Below are 27696 nucleotides of genomic sequence, written 5' to 3'. Positions count from 1 at the left end.
GAGTTTAAAGATAAGGGACACCCCAAAGAGCAACTTCATTATAGAGTTAAAAGATAAGGGACACCCCAAACAGCAACTTCATTATAGAGTTAAAAGATAAGGGACACCCCAAACAGCAACTTCATTATCGAGTTAAAAGATAAGGGACACCCCAAACAGCAACTTCATTATCGAGTTAAAAGATAAGGGACACCCCAAACAGCAACTTCATTATCGAGTTAAAAGATAAGGGACACCCCAAACAGCAACTTCATTATCGAGTTAAAAGATAAGGGACACCCCAAACAGCAACTTCATTATAGAGTTAAAAGATAAGGGACACCCCAAACAGCAACTTCATTATAGAGTTAAAAGATAAGGGACACCCCAAACAGCAACTTCATTATCGAGTTAAAAGATAAGGGACACCCCAAACAGCAACTTCATTATAGAGTTAAAAGATAAGGGACACCCCAAACAGCAACTTCATTATAGAGTTAAAAGATAAGGGACACCCCAAACAGCAACTTCATTATCGAGTTAAAAGATAAGGGACACCCCAAACAGCAACTTCATTATAGAGTTAAAAGATAAGGGACACCCCAAACAGCAACTTCATTATAGAGTTAAAAGATAAGGGACACCCCAAACAGCAACTTCATTATAGAGTTAAAAGATAAGGGACACCCCAAACAGCAACTTCATTATAGAGTTTAAAGATAAGGGACACCCCAAACAGCAACTTCATTATCGAGTTAAAAAAGAGACACCCCAAACAGCAACTTCATTATAGAGTTAAAAGATAAGGGACACCCCAAAGAGCAACTTCATTATAGAGTTAAAAGATAAGGGACACCCCAAACAGCAACTTCATTATCGAGTTAAAAAAGAGACACCCCAAACAGCAACTTCATTATAGAGTTAAAAGATAAGGGACACCCCAAAGAGCAACTTCATTATAGAGTTAAAAGATAAGGGACACCCCAAACAGCAACTTCATTATACAGTTAAAAAAGAGACACCCCAAACAGCAACTTCATGAGACACCCCAAACAGCAACTTCATTATGGAGTTAAAAAAAGACACATCCTAAACAGCAACTTCATGAGAATACAGTTAAAAAAGAGGCACCCCAAACAGGGGGGGGGGGGGGGGGGTGCCACGCATTATTTCCTTCATTCTTTCCCCTCTAATTTTGCATGCTGAGAAGAAGCAACAAAACAAACAATACAAAGAGGGGAAATAACAGGCCACCAGATCCTGTCATTGTAATTTAGTGTTGCGCTTGGGACTTAAAGAAAGAGGGGAAAAAAAGAGCTTTAAAAGTTCTCCTCTGGTGCAGACTGTGTCCTGGGAGAGTCTGTAGTCTGAGGGAGGTTAACGACAAGCCCACTGAGGCATGCAGACAACAAGCTCTTCACAGCGCGAGGGGAAAATCCACACGGCCTTTGGACTTTGAAGTCATTCAGCAAAAAAGCACAATAGCCAGCAACCCACCACTTCTTTTCTACCGGCAGCCTGGAAGAGAACGACATCCTATCAGATGACAGATAAACTATTCATAGCTCCATCTAAGATATCGGACACATATAGCGTTTTTCTCCATTCTCACAGAAATCTTTTCCGCCAAACATGGCCTTTTTAGCGCAGAGAGAAAGCACTTGCCCCACCCCCACCCCCACCCCCACCCCTCCATCTCCTTGATTCCATTACAATCATCCCTTTCTCACTAATGCAGTGGTCAGCTTATCATCAGAATATCTCGGCAATCCTCCTATCTCATTCTTCCCCTTTTTAAAAAGAAAATTCTCCATTAGATAATGGCATTACTGTTACGAAACAACAGGCAATTAAACAAAGATTATACTACAGTTGGGAGCCTGGTGCATTAGACCACTCTCCTGGTCCCATCTGTTTAATTCACTGCTAATGCATGGGGCACGGGGGGTAATACCACAGTAATACTCCCGTACTGTGCAGACTGCCCCCGCCCCTATACATTACATAAGTCAATCTCCACTTAAAAGCCCTGTGAGCCAGCAGCAGCCACTAAGGTCTGGAGTGCTCTCAGAACGCCACAGCACCACGGTGTCCCATCAAACATGCCACATGATCATTACTGGGATGACAGAATCTATAGGGGATGGTTTTCCTATTATACTATACAGTTTGTTCAGTGGTTGAACATTTTATATTCTACAGTTTGTTCAGTGGTCGAACATTTTATATTATAGTCGATACTTCTGGAAAGCCAAACTATGAAGGTAATGGTTACTCATTTACTAGACTTCTCACAGTGGAGAAACCCTAAGGACCCCCCTGAGATGCATTCCTGTTGTATTCTTGCAAGATGAGAAAAATGACGGATTTGTTCTAAACCTTCAGACTACGTACACACTACTTGCATATCATACTACAATGTAAACCCTTGCACATAGCCGAGCTAGCATATGAATATTCTATCCAGATTTGACTCATTCCTCAATAGCATTAATCTGGTACTTCCACCATCAAGAGCAGTCACCAAAACTTCAAAGTGTAAATGCTACATCGGTTGGTGTGGTATAACATTTATGGTAAATAATAAATAAGCAGTTGGCCTCTGTACACTTATAGGCACGCACTTATCAACACATGTGAACAGCCAAGCTCGTTCTAGTTTGCTGTGGCTACCTCTAACTACCACAGACCTCATTTTTAAATCTCCAGAATACTTGTTGGGATACCAACATCCACAATCATCATCATGGTGTGGTTTGAAATGTTGTGAAACTAGGACACTCAGAACATTCTGTGTAAATAACCACTTGCTATATTCCCCTGAAAATGAAATGGAACACAGCAGAGATGATTTGTGTTATGTGCATGAACTGTTGCTTTTTTCTATGTAGGCTATGTCATACATGTGACCTACAATAATGCCTTACATAACGCATTCAGCAAGTCCTCTCCAATAATCTTTGCTGTTTTACGTGGTTAGAATCCTGGCTATTGTCCTTTACAATTAAGGTATTTCAGTCACAATTCTAATGGTGGAGGGGAAGGAATGTGTCCCCCGCCCCGTGTTCAAATAAAGCCAAGAGTGCTGATGTTATGTAACTAAATTACCCTGTTATGATGTAATGTGACTCGGGGTACTGTAAAGGTTTAAGACTCAGTACCTTGTTTTACTTAAGTCTACTCAAGGTCTTTCAGAGGTTAGTTTTAAATTGTGTTTCCATAAATATGTGTATCTCGTGATGTATGTTATTACTCATCCAGACATTCAGGAGATAAAGTGACCTGATCATCTGACACTTTCCTCCATCACACAGACTATGTGACAAGAAGAAATACATTCATGACTTCATCTATGACAGGCCTGTAAATATTTATGGACATTGTGAGAAAGGCCCGAGCCGGCCATCTCACCATGTGGGATGTAGGCTTCTGGATCGTGGTTGCAGGCAGGCAGGAGAACACACAGCGCAGGAGACAGTGGTTTCTTATAAAAATACCGCGTATATTTATTTACAACCGGGACTCAAAAACCCCCAAATCATATATACAAAACACCGAGGGACTTGAACCCCCAAAATATAAAGACAAACACTAGGGTAATCACAACCCCAAAACAAAGAAACATACACTGAACAAAACTAAAGCTTTAAAACAGACAAGGTACAACTGTGTCACACAGGTTTGTCTAGTACCTTGTCTCAGCTTCTCTGCAGCCTGTTCAGTCTGTCCCTTGCACCATAATGAGGTGCACCTTTTAACCAGGTAGTCCAGGGCCAATTAGGCCCAATCAGTCCCAATTGGATCCGTCCACAGGTGCAGGGGAACAAAGTGAGAAGGGGGAGGGACTTCACCTTTTCACATTTCCCTCCCCTTCTGAAGTCTCGCCACATGAGTGGCGGGACAAGTCGGCCATCCCGTTCTGGCTCCACCTGCGGCTCCAGCTCCTGCTGCTGCTCCAGCTCCGGCTGCCGATCCAGCTCCGGCTGCCGATCCAGCTCCAGCTGCCGATCCAGCTCCAGCTCCAGCTCCAGCTGAGCCGCCGGTGGTAGGCCCTCTCCTGCCAGTGCCAGTCTCCTTACTGCTTACTTTCCACCCAGTGTCTCCGTTAGCGTACCATCCCACCGCTGCCACCAAATGTGAGAAAGGCCCGAGCCGGCCATCTCACCATGTGGGATGTAGGCTTCTGGATCGTGGTTGCAGGCAGGCAGGAGAACACACAGCGCAGGAGACAGTGGTTTCTTATAAAAATACCGCGTATATTTATTTACAACCGGGACTCAAAAACCCCCAAATCATATATACAAAACACCGAGGGACTTGAACCCCCAAAATATAAAGACAAACACTAGGGTAATCACAACCCCAAAACAAAGAAACATACACTGAACAAAACTAAAGCTTTAAAACAGACAAGGTACAACTGTGTCACACAGGTTTGTCTAGTACCTTGTCTCAGCTTCTCTGCAGCCTGTTCAGTCTGTCCCTTGCACCATAATGAGGTGCACCTTTTAACCAGGTAGTCCAGGGCCAATTAGGCCCAATCAGTCCCAATTGGATCCGTCCACAGGTGCAGGGGAACAAAGTGAGAAGGGGGAGGGACTTCACCTTTTCACAGACATCATGAGATCAAGGCGCTGCACTTGATCTTGGGCTTTGTACCGAGAATTTCACTTGCTTGTGATGAAGAGTGAAACTCTACTGACATGGAGGAAATCACAGAACAATGCAGCATAAAAAGCACAAACTAGGGGGGTAATGGTACGTGTATCCATACCAAAATCGTTTGGTACAGAACATTCGCTTTTGTAATGCGACTTCCTCAGTTCAGTACACCCTGTGACCCAAACAATTACTGTCAGAATAATCTATTTATGGCTAAGGCTACTACTCGTACCAGTAAAACAGCAGATTCGGACCAGACCTCCACGTAAGTAGAGTGCTAGAGTTGTTATCGTTGCGGATGTGCGACCATGCTCAGTCGCCAAAAATACTGAATTAAAACATGTTTTTGAGCCCCGCTAAGATGAGCCTTCGCGTGTGCATTTTAGTCAGGACATTGTGCCTGCACTGTGTAAACGGACACGAGCTGCAGTTCAGGAATTATCAACATGAGTCTTACGATGGAGCACTACTGCCATTTGTGTTATTTATTTATTCATATTGATAGTATGCCAGTATTTGAGTGCCTTAATTGTTACAGTAAGAATTCTGGCCAATGAGCCACTGTTGAATGTTTACATTTTTCTGGTCCCCTGCTGTGACTGAAAACATATTGAACTGGGACCCCAAACCCATGGTACATAGCGAACCATGAATTTTGTGCTAAGACACACACATACCCTCTTTCAGGTCAGTCTAAGTCACACACACACACACAAGCGTACAACCTTCCCACCCACGCAAACACACCGCAAACACACATACACACACACACACACACACACACACACACACACACACACACACACACACACACACACACACATAGATACTGGCTTTGGCTCTGCCAGCTAGTGTACATGAAGGAACAACAGTAGTGGGGTAGGTCATTAGCAGCAGAGGAGACAATGCCACCCTACACCACGGCCCACTGATGGGTTGGGGGAATGGACGGCTGATAATTAGCGAGGCTTTGGGGAAGCCGCTAAGATTAGCACCTAGCATGTCTGGCTCTGCCAAAACAACAGGCCTTGCTGAGGTAGACGAGCTACAACTGCCCATGACTCAAACAGATTTGGCCCCCTTTGAGAATGGAATGCAAGTTCACTGCAAAGTAGCTATATATGGGTTTGTGCATTAAAATGTGTTTGTAATCATTTCCTTGGTATGTTTACGAGCGTTTACCCACTAATCATAAACACAAAACGCTGCCTGTGATGTAGTCCTGGGAGAATTCAATCTAAAAATCTGTGATCAACATCTGAGCACCAGATTATGACACGAGGCATTTTCACACAAATATCTCCAACCATGGTACCCCATTAGCCTCACCCAGACGCTCCAGGATGTTCCCCTAGCTTGATACACTCAGCATGGGGGAGAAATGAACAAGCATGTGCTTAACTTGATTTTCTTTTACCATTGGCAAATCCATTCTGTTTTTCATTCCACTATAATCTTATCCCAGTTGAAAACTTGGTATGAAGGCTCATAAAATACACATAGGATTGAAAAATAATAGGCACATTAAATAGAGTCAATGTCCAATCATGTCTAAGCGGCTTATGGGGGGGGATGATTCATTAAAAGCTTAGCGATGGAGCACAAATGGTGCATGTAAAGTGGGGTTCTTAGTCTTCTCAAGGTTGAACACTAGAATAAGCAGACAGACAGACTTTTGCTCAGGAGCAAACACTGTCCAACCCCCACTGGGATACTCTGTTGTGACCGTTGTGCCTCACGCAGTCATGACTGCTGCCTCTTAACTATTTCCTATTCGTCTGCCCACAATCCTGAGGGGAAACCATACAGCCAGACTTGGTCTATGTCCTACAAGACAGACACATGCTGGACACACAAATGGTCAAATAAGAGCTTTGCTGTGGGGTATAGGACACAGTGTACAGATCGGTCCTCCGTGGAACTCTACGAGTGACATCTCTTTCCATCTGTTCCGACGTCAACCACCGGCTCCCTCTTAGAACCCATACGTCTGGAACATTCCAGAGGCCAAAAAGGGGAAAACCTTCTGCCCTCCCGTCTCTCTCTCTCTCTCTCTCTCTCTCTCTCTCCATCTGTCAGAACACGGCTTTTACGAGAACGTGTTCCACTTGCGGGCCTAGCTTGCGGGAGTCAGGAGAGTGTGGCCCAGCAGGGAGTCTTCCATGTGCAGGGGCTGGAACATCCTGGAACATCCTGAATCGCGTACTCCTCTAAATCCTTAGTCGGGCTGCTCAGGGATTTGCTTTCCATCAGGCAATGATGGATGTAGACGTGGGGGGGGGGGATCAGTGATTGCTGATGTAGCGCTAGTGTGGTTCAGCTCTCAGCTAGAAAGCGGAGAGGAGGAACGGTGGTAAATAGAACAGGCCATTTACAGCTACCTGGGTCGTGTGCGGATCCCTTGATGATGAGTGACATTTCAGAGGAGTCCTCCATCGCCTGGCAGTGATTGTGGCACATTAAGGAGATAAGCCCCCTTTGAGAAGCCCACCCTGGTCCCACCCTGCCCTCCCCTATCCTTCTCCACTGCATTCAAATGACTAGAGAAGGTCACGTCAATAACGATTTGCTCCCTTAATCTAACATACAGATTGGATACTGCCAGGGCGTCTCTTCATGCCAGGGTTGCATGATGTTTTTGGTGTCACAAATGCAACAATTAACTGAGACTAGAGTGTGAGCTGAGGCTCGTTCGGCTGCCCCTCGCAGGGTGTGCTGTGCACTTATCAGTGAAACTGGCACAGATGGTGAGTATTAAGCAAGGCGAGCTTGTAATGGCGCGCGCAGAGAGAGCACAGATGGATAAGCGGCTATATTGTTGTGTATGCATTATTAATAAATGATTATCTGTGATGAACTGTTCCCACTGCTTTCGGAACGTCGGAGAGGATTTGATTTGATGAGACAGAGGAACGAACCCCCTGGCTCATGCAGTAAAGTGAGGGCATAAGTGTGCAATGAGGACCTTTTCTGTGGTTTCTGTATGTTCAGTACTATGCCTCATGCTTACTGTCTTTGATCAAACTTCTAAATCAGCTTCCATGGATGTTCCATCGGAATAGCTTTCATCTCAAACCTCAGTCACTCTCAGTCTTAGGCAGCGGTTGCAAGAGCCTACTGACATTAATCTGAAGCAGAGCCAAGATGGCGGACACACACCATACCCGCTCATGTTTACACGCAACAGCAAAAGTGGAAACCAAGACAAAGTAATAAGAGATGAGTGATTAATCCCCGACAATGACAATGAACGGCCTGTTTTGTTTCATTCAGGGGTGGGGGGGTGAGGAGCCACAGCAAACACAGTCCAGACGACACCATGTCTGTGATCCTCACGAGGACCTCACTACACTATCCAGACGAGGCAGATGAGAAGATCTACCCCAGACAATGAAAGGAGCAAGAGAGCGACAAAAAACGTGTGACAGCGGAAGAGCACTTCCTTTGGAGTGAGCGCTTCTGCATCTCATGAGGCCAAGGCCTCCTCGGAAGCAGCGATGGCAGCTGGTATTAATAGCATGAAACAGCCGGACAGCATGGCACAGGAACAAGCAAAGGCAGAACCAGTGGGGATAGAGAACTCAAGCGGGTGGTGTGGGGTGGGGTGGGGTGTCAGGAGACAAACGCAATGTTCAGGAACATCTCTGAACATCCTGAATCAAAAGCTAAATCCCTAAATGGGACAAAAACTCTGAAAACAAATGCTGGCAAAGTGGTGATGTGGATGAGAGGATCACAGTTTTATCAGGCCATGTTCATCCTAATACTCTCTCCTCTACTCTACTCTACTCTCCATTTCCCAGTCTGACCCCCACTTGTCCATCATTATCATCATCTTCATCCTCCTCACTAAGTGCTGTTTGTGCCTCCTCACCACGATGGCAAGGGCACTCGGCCATATTGGGTTTCCGGCAGGCCAAGAGAAGAGTGGTGTATTTAAACCATATTCATACCGGACCTGATGACAGCAACAACCTGCTTGTAAGCACGATGTCAAACAGGGAACTCCGCGAAGTATGAAATGGAAGAATGCCCATCCAAACAGAGGGTGTAAGCTTAGAAGTCAGCATCTCACCTCAGGTTTACTGATCACATGTACACTCCCTTCTAAACTGCCAAATAAATTCATCTTTAACTCTCTTTAACTTCAACCTGCAAATTTTCACTGCATTATGCTTACAATGTCATTTTCCCCGTCGGCTTGCACTGCACCCAACCACTGAGTCGTAAAAACGCCTCCCAAAGGACTAACTCTTATAATGTAAATGCCAAAGGACTACCTCTTATAATGTAAATGCCAAAGGACCATCTCTTATAATGTAAATGCAAGCGCTGCAGGAAGGCCTGCAACTGGAGCAGATTCTCATGTTTCTCTGTTGCGTGGCGTCATGCTGTTCTGTGCCAGGGGCCTCGGACAGCGGATCGCGCAGGCCGCGTCTTTATGGGGATTCCCTGGAGTCCTGCTCCGTGTCAAAGGGGGCCTCTGTGAAGGAAGCACTCTGTGGTGGGAACAGCTGAAGAGACCAGGGAGGCACATGGTTGTTGCGTCTGAGAGACCACTGGCAGACCCTCCTTCAGTGATAGCGCACTCTTAGAGAGACAGAGTGCTTTGAGTGCAATGGTGTAAAGTGCAGAGCATAAGCACCAGGACATATATAGTCTAGGGCCAATAGTTTTCCGCGAAAACGGAAAACGGACGGAATACGCGGAATGGACCATCTGAAACGGAATGGACCACTGAAAACGGAATTGCAACTTTTCAAACGGAAACATAATTTTGTGCATCAAAATCGCCCAAAACCCCCTGTATTTTATCCTGTAAGACTGAATTTCTTTCAAATAAACACAACAACGATCGCAACAATGAACAAACATTAATTAAAGAACAAAAGCAGTCAGAAAATGTCACGTCTGCGCTGAACTCTGCTCCGGCCACGCCCCCCTTTTCAACGGTAGTCACAGTCACGTTTGCTCATCTTCCCAATCGCATTAAAAACAAAAAAATGTTAAGTCTTCTGTTGTGTTGATGGCTGGCAAACAACAATCTAAGAAGGGCACGTATTATTCACTGAGTTACCAAAGCAGTCTCATTTATGGGGACTAATTAGCACTGCATTGCTACACAATAACAATTACACAACTAATATTACTAGATACATATAATAGTGGACATTACACTAGGCAACATGGATCTCATTCATATCTCATCCAGTCGAAATCTTAACAGGATTGAACCCATCTTTATTACAGCGTATCAACATAAGAAGAGAACATAGCTAAATCTCCGCTTAGCATCATGCTAATCACTACTAATAGCACGAGCAGGTAGCCCAAAATTTGGTAGTAATACACGATCTATCACAGTAGCAACTTCATGAAAACCCTTACTTTCATTAAGTATGCACATAATGCCTCACATACAGGTCGAACAATGATGATTTAAGCATTGGAAATGTATAAGGCACAGTATGGTCAACTACTTTGCGACAAACTGAACTCGACAGTATCTTAACTGAGGGTGCTGCTCGCACGGAAACAGCGTTGCTAGGCAACATCACTATCAACAGAGTTTTTCATACAGTTAACGTGCGGAAAGGCATTATACGGCTGTTTTTATTTTTTTGACGCGGAATCACGGAATTACCAAAAACGTGACACGGAATTTGCTTTTTTTTGACGCGGAAAACTATTGGCCCTAATAGTCTGTCTATATATGACATTAAATAGTCAGATTATATATCTGATATTATATAGTCAGATTATGTGAGGGATAATGTAAAGCAGTTAGTCAGTATCGGAATAGTCGGAAGCAAGTATGGCCTGTTTGAACGCAGTATATCAAAGTACACCATGTCCAAGCAATAGGTTGTTTTGCTTGTCATGGCTACCATAAATGTTTGCATAAGAAAAATATCATAAAGTTCAAATGTGTCTTGTTAGGGACACTAGTTAGCACTGATGCAGGGATTTGTATTCATTGCCTTGTTCTGGAACATCTCAAAATGGCATCAACTATGTCTAATCAGTTGACATCAGAGTGAGCCGCACACTTGCACGTGTGCACATACACATACAAGGAGACAAGAGTGAAAGACGGTGACCTCCTCAACAAGTGACTGATGTCATGTTGGAACACCTGGGTAGCTTTATTTGTCCAAATTCCTTGTAAAGTGGTATGACACTTTTATTCAATTCAGCCATAATGTAGGCTTCCGGACTGGATATCTGATCAATATACACATATACCAAAGGGCCGCGTCAAGCACTTGCCACAGACCATCAGTGAGTCCTAGCCTGTGTTAACACCCTCCTCTACCTCAGGTCTCATCTGTGCTTTCACTAATGGTCATGACACTGTACTTAAAATAACACCACAGTGACACAGCACTTTCTCTTTCACTTCTTTCATTCTCTCATTTGCCTCCACCCCTCCCTCTCTCTCTCCCTCTTCCCCCTCTGAGTACCGTTTTCATCCACCATTGCTCATGCCTGATTAGAACACCTGGCACTCGACTCAGGGTAATCTCCATAATGGCCACGTGAACGTTAGCGCGCTAGCCGACCAGGACTCCACAGCCGCCAAATCTGTCTGGCTGAGCAGACCACATCCGGGGCCTTCATCTGGGGAGAGTCGCGGCAGCAGAGGGAGCAATGGAAGTGTCCAGAAGGAGGGGGAAGTGAGAGGGGTTTGAATTCACAGGGGAGAGAGAGAGAGAGAGAGAGTGAGCGAAAGAGAGAGGGAGTGCTACTGTGCACCGGAGCCCTGAGGGATTTGCTAGCGCGAGCCGTGTTATCACAGGCGTGCTCCCCAGGCCGGCCTATTCAAATCATACCTCTAATCTGCCTACGCTTTACTTCTACTATTGCCTGCTATAGGGCTGTATGTCACAGAGACACAGGGAGGAAGGGAAGGGAGGGAGGAAGAGGGACAGTGGGAAAGAGAAAGACGGGAGAGAGAGAGATAGAGGGCAAGAATAGGGAGAGGGATACAGTCAGGCGGAAGAGAAAGAGATATAGAGACTCACATGAAGAGGGAAAGAGAAAGAGAGAGAGGCATAGATATAATCTCAATCCCATCATCCCCAGCGTGGCGCTGTGAGAGAGCAAGCTTGACCTCATAGGGATTAATAATCCCACCACAGGAGAGGTCATTGACTGTCCCCTGTAATCCACATTTTGGAAAGACATAAAAAAAAAACCTGAACTTTGGAAGTTGACCGGCGCTGAGAGCCTCTAAAAGAGGAATAAACCTTAGCTTGGTCTGGATTAATATCAGGCTTACCTTTTAATACAATACAGATTATGTCTTCATCCCGAAGGGGACAAACAATGTGCACTTTTTAAAAGTATATTCAACACAGCCACATTACCTCTAGGCCATCTCAGATGTATTTTGTTCATCAGTCCACATAATAGTGGATTCAGCATACAAACAGATTACCCCAAGCAGAGCTCACCCTGCAGGACTGAGCCTGTTCTCTCAACCCTATATCCCGTAAGCGGTCCTGACTCTTTAACCATCTTCACCGAAAAACAAGCATGACAAAGCATTTACACTATGATGAACTCCCATCTGGCAGGTCTACAAAAGGGACCAGAGACAAACAAAAAAAACAGGGCCTTCCAACATAGCGTTAGAACGCTGTAGAATTGTCTAAAACAACTAGATCAGAGTTAAGATATGTGTAGTTTTACTGGGGACTCGAACAGATAAACCACTTCGGCTCTATTTCTCCCTTAACTGGTTACTACAAAAGGCATGGAGTCAAAGCATACAAGCGAAAACACACAGGAGACAGAAAGAGAAAAAAGAAAGATCAAGTGTGTGTTTGTCCGTCTGTGTGGAAGTGTGAGAAAGAGTGTGTGTGTGTGTGTGTGTGTGTGTATTCCTAAAGAAGGGTTTAAATTCTTGCACTGAGTGGAGTTTGGAGGAAGGCCAAAGTTTATATAACGGAGTCCACACTGTCACTCTCCAACCTCTGCTCTTAGGCACGTGTTACAAAAACAGCCGAGGGCCCAGCGGTGTCACCATTGCCATCAGCAGTTCAGAAAACTGCCACGGGAACAGGACTACTTCCCAGGGCCTCCGTGCCAGACGAAAACCAGAGTGGGAATTCAACAAGTGCTGTCTAGTTCATTCTGAATGTTCCATAACATACTTAGAAGCAGAACTGGTAATACAGACCCGAGATACCACGTGGTGACAAGATGGATGGGCCAGTAACGGGCGATGACAGAACAAGTGATTGCTGGGCATGCTGCTGCAATTGAGTCAGATCAAAGGGTTCTTGAAAGAGAAATGGTGAAGTCACGGCTGCCACTCTCTCTCTCTCTCTCTCTCTCTCTCTCTCTCTCTCTCTCTCTCTCTCTCTCTCTCTCTCTCTCTCTCTCTCTCTCTCTCTCTCTCTCTCTCTCCATCACTCTCTCACTATCTCTCTCACTATCTCTCTCACTCTCTCTCTCTCACCATCACTCTCTCTCTCTCTCTCTCTCTCTCTCTCACCATCACTCTCACCATCACTCTCACTATCTCTCTCACTATCTCTCTCACTCTCTCTCTCTCATACCATCACTCTCACTATCTCTCTCACTCTCTCTCTCTCTCTCTCACTCTCTCACCATCACTCTCACTCTCTCTCTCTCTCTCACCATCACTCTCTCTCTCTCTCTCTCTCTCTCTCTCTCTCTCACCATCACTCTCTCTCTCTCTCTCTCTCACCATCACTCTCACTCTCTCTCTCTCTCTCTCTCATACCATCTCTCTCTCTCTCTCTCTCTCACCATCACTCTCTCACCATCACTCTCACTATCTCTCTCACTATCTCTCTCTCTCTCTCATACCATCACTCACTCTCTCTCTCTGTGTTTTGGTTGCATTAGGAGCCTACGGATGGACTTGAGTAAACATTGCCAACTACAGACGCATGTGATCTAAAAAGGGCCCTGTGGTCTGTGACAGGTCTTCCAGGCAGACAGGGGAATGAATGAGAGAGAGAGAGAGAGAGAGAGAGAGAGAGAGAGAGAGAGCAGGGGTAGGAGGGTGCTGGGAGGGAAGGAGGGAGGGAGGAAAGGATGGGAGGGGGGGATGAAACATTTCCTGTTGACACTTGGCTGTTTAACGCAGTTCATGCGAGGCAAGTTCAATTTGGCGTCTGTCTAGCATTGCTACTGTCCACTCACAGCTCACTCACACATCCCCCACATTCAGAAACTCAAACTGATTCAGAACTATTCTTTAGTATGCCTGAACTTGTATGCTGAAAGTCAGCATGATCCACAGACATTTTGTAGATGATTATGGCTGGACATTCCACATGCATTTCAACATCTATGTTGGTTACGATCACGCTATGCTTTGATGATAAATACATTCTGCTTGATGATGACATGATGACAGCCCAGCTTTCCATGTGCTCTATATTTATTAAGGCGGTTCAATAAGCCTAGGCATGAGATCTATCAGGAACCATCATAAACACATAAAGCTTCTTATGGCTGTATCAGGGACAGGACAAATCCATGACTTCTGCTAGCTATACACCAGGGAGAGGCGTTCAGGGCATTATGATTACGATGCATTATGACTTGTCAAAAGAGTCTTCAATCCAGTCCCCTTTGGCTTTGGGTCTCTCTCATATTCTCTCTCTCACATTTTCTCTCTCACATTCTCTCTCTCACATTCTCTCCATCTCCTTATCTCTCTCTCATTCTCTCTCTCTCATTCTCTCTCTCAGCAAATCATTTAACCAAAACCACCCAACTAGCGCGGTTGTTGCCATAACCAGACAAATCTGTATGCGTTAGGAGTTTCTAAACACCGTATCTGGCACTGAACCCTTGTGACTGCTGTTGAACAGCTTCCCAGTAGCGTGTATCGCTTCAGTTTATTAGACTGCCATGGCGGTTTGACAGCATTTTTGGTGATAAATGGCAGTGTAGCTCTAATGAGCCGAACTGCACACAGATAACATTTTATCCCAGGATTTAGTGTTTGGCACAACCGTGCATGAAAAAAAAAACAGCCACATTTTTCATGTTGTCAGCTAATTGTAGAGGAGCGGGTATCAAAAAAAAAGAGATGAAGTTCTCCAGAGGCAGTTCAGTGAAATTAGACACTCTGAGTAGCGATGCTGGCAGGGTGAGCAGAAACAAAGGGAGGCGGCCGGCAGAGCTGATAGGGATCTGCTAGAGGTGAGCACCTGGGAACGGATACGATCATGTCCAGCACGGCCTTTGAGCTCCACTGATTCCTCAGCTTTGAAGAGCAGGGACGAAGTGGCACAGACTTGACACCTCTGTGTACTGGATTGGAACGGCACGCGTGCAAGCTGCCCTAACGTTTCTTTAAGCCTTGACTTCCCATACTGTCGGGTCTAAGGCAGGGGGGGCTATACTGTTGCTGTTCAACTCAGTCCTCAACCTCATTAACAGATATACTCATTTCACCAAACAATTAAGATAAGACAAATTGTTGATCACAAAAGCGATCCCGAGCAATTTCAACAAGAACTTGATTCAGGCATCTTAATATCCCTCAAAACTGCACCTGTTGTGAAATGAGACGTAATTGGTTTACCTGGAGTGAGATACACAAACAAATTCCAGCCAGCAATAACACCCCCAAACAGCTGATCCTAATTAAACGTCTTTCTCCCGCTAGTCTTTCTTTCAATCTGGCTGTTGTCTCCAGCACCGATTTCAAGGCACCTGCTAAATAATGGATGCGAGAGGCCAGGTATTTTTAAGCAGGCCCTTTGGCTCTGAACAGCACAGCTGATACGGCCCCTTGTCGCGCCGCCTCTATCTTAATTAGGGAGCAGATCGAGAGCATTATTTATTCAACAGACACCGGGCCTGATTTAGGTGAGAAAGTGCGTGTGCGAGAGAGTGTGAGAGGCAGGTGGAGAGAGTGTGAGAGGCAGGTGGAGAGAGAGTGAGAGGCAGGTGGAGAGAGTGTGAGAGGCAGGTGGAGAGAGAGTGAGAGGCAGGTGGAGAGAGAGTGAGAGGCAGGTGGAGAGAGAGTGAGAGAGGCAGGTGGAAAGAGTGAGAGGCAGGTGGAGAGAGTGTGAGAGGCAGGTGAAGAGAGTGTGTAAGAGGCAGGTGGAGAGAGTGTGAGAGGCAGGTGAAGAGAGAGTGTAAGAGGCAGGTGGAGAGAGTGTGAGAGGCAGGTGAAGAGAGAGTGAGAGGCAGGTGGAGAGAGTGTGAGAGGCAGGTGGAAAGAGTGAGAGAGGCAGGTGAAGAGAGAGTGTAAGAGGCAGGTGGAGAGATTGTAAGAGGCAGGTGAAGAGAGAGTGAGAGGCAGGTGGAGAGAGAGTGAGAGGCAGGTGGAGAGAGTAGGAGGCACATGGAGAGTGTGAGAGGCAGGTGGAAAGAGTGTGAGAGGCAGGTGGAGAGAGAGCGAGAGGCAGGTGAAGAGAGTGTGAGAGGCAGGTGGAGAGAGAGTGAGAGGCAGGTGGAGAGAGTGTGAGAGGCAGGTGGAAAGAGTGAGAGAGGCAGGTGGAGAGAGTGTGAGAGGCAGGTGGAGAGAGAGTGAGAGGCAGGTGGAGAGAGTGTGAGAGGCAGGTGGAAAGAGTGAGAGAGGCAGGTGGAAAGAGTGAGAGAGGCAGGTGGAGAGAGTGTGAGAGGCAGGTGGAAAGAGTGAGAGAGGCAGGTGGAAAGAGTGAGAGAGGCAGGTGGAAAGAGTGTGAGAGGCAGGTGGAAAGAGTGAGAGAGGCAGGTGGAAAGAGTGAGAGAGGCAGGTGGAAAGAGTGAGAGAGGCAGGTGGAGAGAGTGTGAGAGGCAGGTGGAAAGAGTGAGAGAGGCAGGTGGAGAGAGTGTGAAAGGCAGGTGGAGAGAGAGTGAGAGGCAGGTGGAGAGAGAGTGAGAGGAAGGTGGAGAGAGTGTGAGAGGCAGGTGAAGAGAGAGTGAGAGGCAGGTGGAAAGAGTGAGAGAGGCAGGTGGAGAGAGTGTGAGAGGCAGGTGGAAAGAGTGAGAGAGGCAGGTGAAGAGAGAGTGTAAGAGGCAGGTGGAGAGAGTGTAAGAGGCAGGTGAAGAGAGAGTGAGAGTCAGGTGGAGAGAGAGTGAGAGGGAGGTGGAGAGAGTAGGAGGCACATGGAGAGTGTGAGAGGCAGGTGGAAAGAGTGTGAGAGGCAGGTGAAGAGAGAGTGAGAGAGGCAGGTGGAGAGAGAGCGAGAGGCAGGTGGAGAGAGAGCGAGAGGCAGGTGGAGAGAGAGTGAGAGGCAGGTGGAGAGAGTGTAAGAGGCAGGTGGAGAGAAAGTGAGAGAGGCAGGTGGAAAGAGTGAGAGAGGCAGGTGGAAAGAGTGTGAGAGGCAGGTGGAAAGAGTGTAAGAGGCAGGTGAAGAGAGAGTGAGAGGCAGGTGGAGAGAGTGAGAGAGGCAGGTGGAGAGAGTGTAAGAGGCAGGTGGAGAGAGTGTAAGAGGCAGGTGAAGAGAGAGTGAGAGGCAGGTGGAGAGAGTGAGAGAGGCAGGTGAAGAGAGAGTGTAAGAGGCAGGTGGAGAGAGAGAGAGAGAGGCAGGTGGAGAGAGTGTAAGAGGCAGGTGGAGAGAGTGTGAGAAGCAGGTGGAGAGAGTGTGAGAGGCAGGTGGAGAGAGTGTAAGAGGCAGGTGGAGAGAGTGTAAGAGGCAGGTGGAGAGTGAGAGAGGCAGGTGGAAAGAGTGTAAGAGGCAGGTGGAGAGAAAGTGAGAGAGGCAGGTGGAGAGATTGAGCAGTTCATGGTGGTAAATACAAGCAACTACCCTTATTTTCGAATCTCTTCCATCATGTTATTTCACCGGCTTTCAGAATCATTTCAACAGCAATGACATGGCATAACACATATTTATAGTAAGCCATATCTAATAATAGAAATTTGCATATTGGCCAATATTTAACTAAGCCTTGCATACATGTACACTCACAAACAAAATCATGAGACTATTATTTATAGCAATAGTAGTTTGGGCACATGATACTAGCTTGGGCGATACACCAGAAACACTTCAACATACAGCGTGGCATGGCCTGCGCAGTATGACAGTGTACTGCGTTGTATCATTGTATTTTCTAGGGTTAGCGCTCAGAGTAAAGACCACTGAAATGACGCAGAGCATCAGCGCTATGTCTTGCGCTGTATCATGTGTCATCAGCCCTGTGCCTCTTTGCTTCGTGCTGATTAAACCGGAAGGGCAAACACAAAGGAAATATGGCAAGGAACAGAGAGATGATAAAGAGGAGAAAACCTTCGTTTCTCATTTGGGAATTGGAAAGGCAACAGAAAGCAGCTGTTCGTGAAATATTAATGCATGGTATTTGTTTTGTGCGATTGCTTTGTCTACTATTTATTATTTTTCTCTCTCTCTCTCTCTCTCTCTAAATGTCTCTCTTTCTCTTCACCTCTCTACACCTCTGTCCCAGGATCCCCTACTAGCTGAGAAGGCCCTGGGGAAGGGCCCCCCGTCACTGCTTCACCTAGAGCACCCTCAGTGCTACACCACCATGAAATATTCAAAGGAGAGCAAACAACATCTCTACTTCCCTACCTAGACACTGTCAACACCGTCCGCCCTTATGGATGACATATAACTACTTGGTCAAACACAAGAGCAAAAACCCAGCACAACCTCGTTGGCTCAATCATCCCTCAGATGGACTTGGTGGAGTATATGGGGTACACTGAGACTATATACTGAGAAATCTACGAGGTGAGTGGATCAGTGAGACATTCAGCTATGGATACCATAAAGCTCAATATCCCCATCAATGCCCTTTTTGTTGTTGTTTTTGTTTATTTTTGGAGGAGCAGTTTGGAGTTTTAGTTTTATTGACCTATAGTGTACCCTGCTTGACGGATGTCAGTGCAACCTGCACTGTTAAAAAAAGACAACACGGTACTAAAACCTTCAGCTCTGTGCCCACAGGCTTTCATTACATAAGGATAATCCCAAAGACTGATACCTGGCTGTATGCAACAGTAGTGATCTAAACCAGAAACATTTTGTGTAAAGTATATTTCAGCAACAAAGGCTCAGTTTGACTGCACTGGATGAATTGAAAGCAGACACCAGTATTAGGCAAGAGCAGGTTTTTTTAATCTCACTCTTATTCACACTTCCTCTCCCTCCCTTCCATCATTTTAGCACTCTTCCTGAATATCCACTATATCTGTCTGTCATATATTTACACTGAAGCATTTCCTCATATTAAACAAAATGCTATTTGCATTTCTCTGAATGTCTCCTGGACCCCACTCCAACCACTCTTCTCCAGTCTCTCTCACCTACAATTGTACCTGCCATCACACATGTAGTCAATGCTTCAATCAGTTCAATCAGAAACTTCCCTACATCATACAACAGACTCGGGTGACTCCTTTGCTTGAGAAAGTTTCACTTAACCCATCTGATGTGAAGAATGATAGACCAGTCTTCCCTCTTCCCTTCTTGAAAGATTTTTAAAAAGGTTGTCCTCAGGCAAGTTTCTGATATCCTGTCTCAGACCAATTTGTTAGACCCTAAGCATTCTGGTTTTAAGGATGGTCCTTCTACTGAAACTACACTTTAATCTGTGACTGAAGCATTGAGAGTAGTAGAAGCCTCTGCTTAGTCATCAGTTCTGATTTTACTTGACTTGTCAGCAGCTTTTGGCACATTGAACCATGACATCCTTCTTTATATGCTGTCTGACCTGAGAATTGTTGGGGGGAAGCACATGGTTGGTTTCAATCAGACCTCAATGTGTCTTGGAAGGGAGAAGTGTCAAAATGTCACCATCTCTTCACTGGTGTACATCAGTGATCTGTACTTGGGCCTATTTTCTATCTACAACACTTCCTTAGGTGAGATCATCTGATCCCATTGAATGACACTCAACTGTACTTGTCCTTTCCCCAGACGACCACACAACATCAGCTTGAATTTTTGCATTTTTCTCAGTGATATTTCAGTTTGGATGAGGGATCGACCCCTTCAGCTAAATCTTTCCAAAACTGATCTCCTGGCATCCCAGACAATCCGGCTATTCCACAAAATTCATCTTTACTGACCCCAAACTAAAACTGTACGAATCTTGGGTGTTATAATTTGTGGCCAACTGAATTTCTCTGATCATGCAGCTTGTTCTTGTTCGTTCGCGCTCTACAATATTTGGAATATCAGACCCTATTTCACACAACTTACTGTGCAGGCCCTAGTTATTTTTTAACTATACTGTTGCAATGCAATTTTTTCCTAATGTTTTGGACAAAAGTGTCTGCTAGATACTGTTACTATATGTACTATAACTATAAAAAAAATGTGCTGAGCCATGCAGAAGAAAACACAATAATGAACAAGGGAGGAAAGCTACGCTGGTGGATCTCCACGCACAGAACCGTCTCCACCGGAGCAGCTGCTGGAGCAGACCTGTCCTCCTGCAGGAGCCATTTTCAGTTTAAGACGCGGCCACGGCCCAGAGCTCACTCTGTGGCCACAGATAATTACTGTAATTATTCTTTTCCTCCACTTGGCCCTGACGGTCAGCAGTGCCGGAGGCTTTCGTGAATGGAATGAGGCAACATACAGCAACATGTGCACAGTGTTTCTCCTCAGTTTCATTATCAGTGTCTATAAAAAAATTAAAAAAGCTTAAGCTAAATGATTTATATTTCTAGCTTAATCCAACAGTTTCTTGTATGTTCCAACGTATACAGATGCCCCTGCATGGCACTGTATTGGAATCAGATAGATGCTGTGTTTCATCTGTTTTATAATGTGTTGCTGAAGCCCCTTAGACAGCAAGTATAGACCAGCATCCTATAGAATAGTGGCAGTTGGCCGGTGCTTGCGAGACAGCCAACCGACGGGTGACTCATTCCCCACAGGACGAGCGTGTGGGATTTGATTTGATTTGCTGTCAGTCCACCCAATCTTCCCCGAGAAGAACACCTCCCATTCAGTTCAATTTGGCAACAGGCAGACAAACAACCACAGGTGACAAGAATCTAGGAGCCCAGAGACAAACAGCTATTGTTATCTCAAGGCAAAATCGTAGTGAAGCTACACAAACCTATTTGTCAATCAGCCTCACTCCAGGTTGACCGACCACAATCCTACAACAACAATGCTGAATATCTATTTCAGGTAACAAAAAGCCACCATCATCGACACTAAACAGCTGATGTAACACAGGCCATATCAGTGCCAAAACAACCTGCACTGGCTATAGGGAGGTAAGCCTCATACTGCTCTTCTCTCAACCAGCTTGGCTCTATGCCACTAATGCACTGTTGAAAGAAGCATGGACATTTTCCTAAAAGACCTTAGTGTCAAAACCTACTGCAACATGGACTGAAGTTTTCATGAACCCTGAGCATCTGGGGAGAGACATGGATGTATTTTCTGCACACAGACAGCTGCAGCTCCTGCCAGCTGTGAAGCAGTGTCTGGCACCTCTGATCAACCTCTGATGCAGCTCTCATAACTGCAAAAGGATGTGATGCTCCACTTTAAGTCTTTCAGTATCAGACACGCTAAGGTTAAAGGTTAAAGTTTAGGGGAAGCAAGGTCTTCCTTTGCTGTGCCAATGTCAGCAATCTCCCCTGACAGTGAAGGAGTGAACTGATGTAGTGAATGTTTCAATACATGTTTAAATGTCACGGTTTGAGAAAAGCAGGCTATCTTTTGCCAACAGCAATCTCTCAAACCTGTGCTGACTTTTCAAGAACTTTGGATCATTTTAGCTTCTGTAAAGTGTTTCTCGATTCCTGGTACACACACACACTACAAAGCCTCATGAGATCACTGCTACAGATCACTCTAAAAGCACCAGTGAGCATTCACTGAATAATTTAACATGCCCTGTTGTGCACATATGATGAGAAGACGCCTTCTACCTCGAAGAACACTTCCTCACTTTCAGTCTTATTCGCAATCATAGCAACATCATTCACCAGTTTCAGGTCTACTATTCAGGTTCGGTAATGAGGTGAGGTCCACGTATCAATCAATTCAATCTCTTACCTTGGCACTGGAATCCTTGCTTGCCAAATCCCCTGTAGAGAGAGAGATAGAAAATGGGGGAGACAAAGACAGAGAGAGAGGGAGACATAGACATAGTTCATATGAATAATCTCATATACAGTCACAATGGAGGAGCACAACTTCCTAAATCTCTTAATGGGCTTGAAACTGTCAGTGGTTTGTCTCTGACACTAATCATTTGAGTCAGTTAAAGTGTTCTTCTATGGAGACTCACACAAAGTTTTGATATTAGTCATAATAGTATTTAAAGTCTAAATTTTTTTGAACATAAAACATTCATTCATGTTTAAAAAAAAAAGTCAAGAATTTTTCATTGTACAATCAAGAATATGCTATCTTCTTGTGAACTGGTTGTAATAAAGAATATCTGAAGCAGAAAATGTGGACTAACTTTTGTCTTGAATGCTAATTTCATTTTCTAACCCAACTCTATTGCACTGATTTAAGCAACAGATAGAATCATTGGCACACTTGAGTGAGTGCATGGCACAAATAAGGGGAATTCAGTGTCTCAGATTAATGGCAAACATGGATATAGGCACTATTGGTACATGGACTTTAAGCACATGGTGACATAACTACAGTCTTTGATCGTCATTCAAAACAACTTAATGAACTTAACGACCACTTTGTATACGGGGATGTCAAAAACTATAAGTGGGATTGGTTTGTCAAAGTTCTCTGAGCTAACAGTCAACTTCGATCATCATTGTAGATGGACGTGTAGCCCAAGCAAGGCCCACATATTTGCTTTTGACACCACGACCTAAAGATGGTGTTTGCCCAGTCTCGTTACATTTCGGTGTGTCAGCCTAATATGTTCCATTCTAACACACTACCATCCCAATGAACACACCCCTTTGACCACGGCAAGAGGCAAATAAGGGTGGGTCTCTTTAATATGGTAAATTCAACAATCTGTCAAAAGTAAACGGAAATAAAAAATATATATCATTGCCCGGTCATGCGCTTGGCTGGGAAACTTAAAGTTGAAGATCGCGAAATCGACATGCGATCAAACACAGGCATATGATTTAATGTATGCACTAAATAGCAAAGTTGACACAATTTGTCGAAAGGAGTGGGTGTCAGCGTGTGCTTTTCTTGCTATAAAACAAGGCAAGGTTAGCATTTCATAGTTTCCGTAATGGTACAAAATTCCACAGAGGAAATGCCAAAGGTGGAATTTTAATCAAGTACGGTTAACTACACTTCAGCAACGCAAAGAACGACAGTAGTTTGTCGTGGGGTTAAAAGCAAAACCTAAAATGAAGGAATAACAAATCATGAACGTTGAGCAGGGTCCATTCAACAGGCTGCCTGTCGAAAGGAGATATGCTTACCAGATGAAGTCGGTGCAGTGGCTGCAGAAAGTCGGTTGTTTGAAAAATCTTGCAGTAAATTTGTGGTTCTTCACTTCATGGACGTTCTTCTGCTTCAGCGCACCTTTGCGGGCGAATCGATTAACAAGGTCCGATTCAGAGGACTCGTTGGCTGGTATGACATCTGCCATATCCTAAAGAATTTCTAGTTTTGCTCCCTGAACAGTTTGAGGGGTTTGCTCTCTATAGGTATATTTTCGTTTCTTGGGTAATTGTTGAACCAGCGGTTAAAGTCTCGGCTTGGAGTGAACTAGTACGCGAACTCACTGAAGGCTTGCTGTACTGTAGCTACAACTACTTCATGACAGCTTTCACTGAACGCTTTCTTTTCTTCTTGCACTTGAGGTGACGTCAGTGGATTTACTCCCTAAGGGGAGGGATATGCCCGAGAACAAGAATATTTTGCAGCTCATTAGTACCACCTAGTGCTTGACAACTGGAAGCTCCAAGTTAACGTCACAAGGAGAATGTAATAATTATAATTGTATCATAATACAATTATTATAATATGAATATGGAAGATCTGTGTGCTCAGGAAAATAATTATGAAATTGCTTAAAATAATTGAATGCCATCTAAATCAATGAGTAAATGACTAAGAATGGCAAAGAGCATTTATTCACTGTATTTTAAATATCACCATGGATTTGGATTTATTTTTTTAAAGAGTAAATTATTAGATAGTAGATAGTATATATTAGATAGTAGAACAAGAAGTACATTGAAGGTTATTAATTCCACCACAGGGTACTATGTCTATTTTCCAAAGACGAATAGAGTGTGAATAAAATGAACATAAATTAGAGCTTCTCTTACATGTTCCTCTGTAGTCATCCATGCAGATTAATCATCTTCTGATACCATAGATAGACATGTCAATGGTTCTTAAATTGGTGCTATATCTGTGACTGTGTGTGTGTGTGTGTGTGTGTGTGTGTGTGTGTGTGTGTGTGTGTGTGTGTGTGTGTGTGTGTGTGTGTGTGTGTGTGTGTGTGTGTGTGTGTGTATACAGTACTACACAATGGCAAATTTAATTTAATGTTTACGGCATATTATTTATATGGTGCTTTCATTTTCTCCTGCAGTTCGCATTTTGCTCAATAAATTACAAGTGCTTCTGCGAGATTAATCAGAATCATAAAGATTTCACACAAAGGGCGCCTCGAAGTCTAAGTAGTAGTACTATTCTGAGGGGGAAGGGCAATCTGGATTTGCCCCAAACCGAAACAAAAGCAGAGTCCTCTTGCACAACTGCACAAAGATAACTTCAAAAGAGACACTTTACAGTTTCACTTTATTTCACTTTACAGCTAACCTGTGGTTAGTGCTTGACTGGTATAGATTTCATCACGCAACAGGATAACAAACCAAAGCAAGCTTCTAAGCAAATGCTAAATCTATTTGATGCTGACTTACACTTTGAAAACCAGATTCATGTACTAATAACCAAGTCAGCATATTACCACCTAAAAAATATAGCAAGGATTAAAGGACCTTCTATCTAAACCAGACCTGTAAAAGCTTATCCATGCTTCTATCTCTAATAGACTAGATTACTGCAACAGGCTTTCTACCAGCCTTCCTAAGAAAACCCTCCAAAAACCACAGCGTGTTCAAAATGCAGCTGCAAGGGTACTCACAAAAAACAAGCCTATTGTTCTGGCGGTGAATTGCTTGCGCTTACATGCTTACGTGCTTACGTGCTTACGTGCTTACGTGCTTACGTGCTTACATGCTTACGCGTTGCGTCTGAAACTGAGCATATATCGGCCTTAAGATGTGCCCCAAATGTTGCTGCTTTTAAATCAAGGCTCAAAACGTTCTTGTTTTGTTGAGCTTATGAACACTGATTTGCTTCACTGATTTTTTTGCTACTGGAATTCCTGTCTAAACTGTGAGTTGTAGCACCTATATTCCATATGATTATGTTCTTCCAGTACACTTACTTTTTTATCTTTTATGTGTATCATCTTTTTTTTTACTTGATTCACTTTACTCTTATTTTTTATAATTTAATTGAATTTATTTTAATGATTTATTGTCTTTTCCTGTCATTGTATATGTAAAGCATTAAGTTGCACATGTGCATGAAATGTGCTTTATAAATAAAGTTGCCTTGCCTTGTATTGATGAAGAAACAGACAGAGTGCATTCTTCAATCGACATAATCACCAGACCTGGACCCTTTCTGAGGTCTTGTGGGAAGTGTTTCACCTAGTCAGCATAAATGTCCAACCAGAACATTCATTAGTGCCATGTGGAATCATATCTCAGGCAACAGGCCTGCCCCTAACAGTTAGCAGAGAGGCACGTCATGTTATGTCATGTTCATGTCCCTCTAGATTTCTACTAATGGATTAAAAAATAAATTAGCTTTAGAGCACAGCTTCGTGGATTCCATGTATATATCCTCACATATTGGATTATTGTTGTGTAATAAGCATTTCCAATGTTTTTAGCAATTTAACTTGACATGTATTAGTTTCTTAAGCAAAATAACTGTTCTTTATTGTAAAAGGAATATTCACAGGGGCCAGCACTATATAAATGCGATTATCTGTGAAAGGTTTCTGATCAAATTCACGATATATAAACAACTAGGGGAGAGGTCAGCTATGACAAGTTGCATTCTATGACATCACCAATTGATAGTTTTCACGTGACGTCAAAATGACCAGCTGGCGGGCAAAAGAAAAATATTCCACAGCTGTCTAACACTGGAGTCTATACAGGAACCGACCACCTTTCATTCAAGATAATTTAATATCTCCACTTTAACATTTTCTGACTTAGGTAGTAAAATATTACAGTTGTTGCTCGGATGGCTGTTCAAATCGGGGAGGAGACAAGCCCGGATTTAGTTTTTATCGCATTTAAAACCCGCCCACGTTGCTGCCAGCTGATTGTAGACGTCTTCTGGGTCAACTTTTCTCGGACACACAGTAAAGTAGCCTTACTTTTGGAGCTGGCCATAAAAGCAGTCACCCTGTTCTGGTCACTTCATTTATCAGAATAACTACTTATAACGGGAATAGATCAAGTAATAAAGGAGAGAGAAGTCTAGAAACAAAGCATCAACACGATTCAAATTGGATTACCCAGCTTCTGCTCTACCTAAGTACTGTATCTAAACATGAAAGTAGGCTAGGCTAGTGTATTTTGTCATCCAACTGGTAATGCTACAATGCCAATAGAAAATATATTGGAAGATAATCTAAGTTGTCATTCGCCAGAGCAGGTGGTTTCACTTGTTTAAACCAGGAAATTGTGTCAAATGATAGAGAACAGCGTTGGGTAGGCTAAAGGCTGCTAGCTGACACTTGGTAGCTCGCTAGCGGGTAGCTAGCTATTAAATAGCACTAATCTTTGCTCTGATTATGAAAATGTGTTTTGTTTTTTGACCTTCCAGACGACATCGTTGTGAACCCATCCACTTCTGAAAATTAAATAACTATCTGTGCTTTTGTAGGCTTTCAGTTTTCGAGATCTGTAGGGGGACGGATTTTCTATTAGATAGATGTAAATATCTCCACACTGGAGCTCATCCAGGGACTTCGTCGAGGTTAAAGAAATATGTCAGGGCGGGTGCAGTAAATGGATCACAAGTTCCTAAAAAAAAATTTTTTTTCTAAATATCTCTGTCTGGCTATAGTGGTATGGTCTATGGTTGATGGCGATCATAGTTGAGTAGGCGGCACTGCTCGAAGTTGTCCACTGTTTGTCGCCTTTTTCGCTGTTCTTTTTGCCTGCCAGCTAACTATTGTAGTCACGTGACTGAAAACTATCAATAGTGTAGTTTCAAAGTTCGTGATCCAGAGTTCTACTTCAGTTTCTAAGTAGAATGTTCATGTTCAAGAGTACTATTTCTAAAACTTCAGAGCAACTACAACCCACATTACACTTGGTGAGAGAGATATTTCTTATTTTCGATAACAGGATGAAGGTCATTTTCCAATATTGTGATCTAAACTATACTCAGTTGCTCATCACCACCGCAGCAGCACCCAGTGTCTCGGCACCAACACCACAACCAGCTCAGGGAAGGAAGGGCAAGTTATTAAGGAAGATCTTGATGGGGCAAAAGCCAGGAGTGAAGCTCGCCTAGAGCGCCAAATGTGCTAGGGCCACCCCTGTTCACAGAGCGCAGAGGGGGCAGCCATGACGGGAGAGGCTTAGTGGTAAAGAGAGAGCAGAATGCCAGAATCACCAGGAACAGCACGGACTGCAATGTGCTGGCTGAACTCAAGCACGTGCCCATTGGTTGGTCTCTGGAGTGCCCAACAGCTGCCATGGGGGATCTGGTAGGCTCAAGGGGACAATATGGCCAATAGGATGCGAAGAGCCGCAGTCAAAGCTGAAGCAATGTTGTTGTGCAACTCCCAAGAGGTCTCTGTGCACAGTGGTTTAGTGGTCCCTTGAAAAGTGGGTATATTCTTAATTTGTTTTAAGCAGCCATACAGCACAGGATAAACGCCCTGTTTTGAGAAGTGGGTATACGCAATGCTGACTAAAAAATAAGTGGGTATACTCCGTATACCTGCGTATACCCTGGACTACACCACTGTCTGTGCACCTCCCTCCCTCACAGAGAGCAGAGAGGTAGGCCATGAGTAGAAAGGGCCGAGCAGCAAAAAGAGAGCAGGCTGCCAGGATAACCAGAAATAGAGGTTATGATTATG

General features: G+C 44.3%; 1 protein-coding gene across 2 annotated transcripts in view; it reads right to left on the bottom strand.

Moving 5' to 3' along the window:
- Positions 1 to 23320, bottom strand: part of prkcaa (protein kinase C, alpha, a) — a 155262-nt gene extending 131942 nt beyond the window's left edge. For both annotated transcript variants that reach the window (XM_080838823.1, XM_080838824.1), the window contains exons 1-2: positions 22979 to 23320; positions 21615 to 21646 (exon numbers count right to left, since the gene is read on the bottom strand). In XM_080838823.1, coding sequence (XP_080694949.1) covers positions 21615 to 21646; positions 22979 to 23148 — 202 coding nt within the window. In that variant the 5' untranslated portion in view covers positions 23149 to 23320. The remainder of the gene's footprint in view (positions 1 to 21614; positions 21647 to 22978) is intronic.
- Positions 23321 to 27696: the final 4376 nt, after the last annotated feature.

Source organism: Sprattus sprattus (assembly GCF_963457725.1).
Source record: "Sprattus sprattus genome assembly, chromosome: 1".
NCBI classification, from domain to species: domain Eukaryota; kingdom Metazoa; phylum Chordata; class Actinopteri; order Clupeiformes; family Clupeidae; genus Sprattus; species Sprattus sprattus.
This window is presented reverse-complemented; position numbering and strand designations above follow the sequence as displayed.